The sequence below is a fragment of the Penaeus monodon genome, chromosome 15 (assembly GCF_015228065.2).
Source record: "Penaeus monodon isolate SGIC_2016 chromosome 15, NSTDA_Pmon_1, whole genome shotgun sequence".
Lineage (NCBI taxonomy): Eukaryota > Metazoa > Arthropoda > Malacostraca > Decapoda > Penaeidae > Penaeus > Penaeus monodon.
In genome coordinates, this window is record NC_051400.1 from 35,435,739 (window position 1) to 35,436,243 (window position 505).

Genomic DNA, 505 nt, shown 5'->3' on the forward strand with positions numbered 1-505 from the left:
CTCGAGCCAGCGGCGCCTCACCGATAACAAAGCAGCCGATGTAGGCGCCGTAGAGCAGGCAAGCTACCAGCGTCTGCAGCAGGATGTAGACCTCGTAGAAGGGTGAGAGTGCCGTAGCGAAGCCGGCGGGCACCACGAGAGCCACGCAGACCAGCACCACTCGCCGCCGCCCGAAGCTGCGCGAGATACGGTGACCTTTGACCTCTGTACTCCACTTTATCTATTTATTTATAATCTCTTTTATTTATCATTTTTTCCCGTTTTATCTGTTTATTTATGATCTCTTTTATTTTAATTTTTTTTTACCGTTTTATCTATTCAGTTATAATCTCTTTTTTCACCTTTTATCTATTTACTTATAACCTCTTTTATTTATTTTTCTACCGTTTATCCATTCATTTATAACCTCTTTTATTCATTTATTTTCTTCGCCATTTTATCTATCTTCTTAAAACTTCTCTCATATTGTTTTGCGCCATTTTATCTATTGCTTCATAGCTCCTCC

The 505-nt window shown here is 40.6% G+C and overlaps 1 protein-coding gene across 1 annotated transcript in view; it reads right to left on the reverse strand.

The window, feature by feature from the left end:
• Nucleotides 1-505, reverse strand: part of LOC119581988 (organic cation transporter protein-like) — a gene marked incomplete in the record, with an annotated part of 7,549 nt that overhangs the window by 3,152 nt on the left and 3,892 nt on the right. The window contains 1 exon segment of the mRNA XM_037930175.1: nt 22-176. Within this exon segment, the coding sequence (XP_037786103.1) occupies nt 22-176 (155 nt within the window).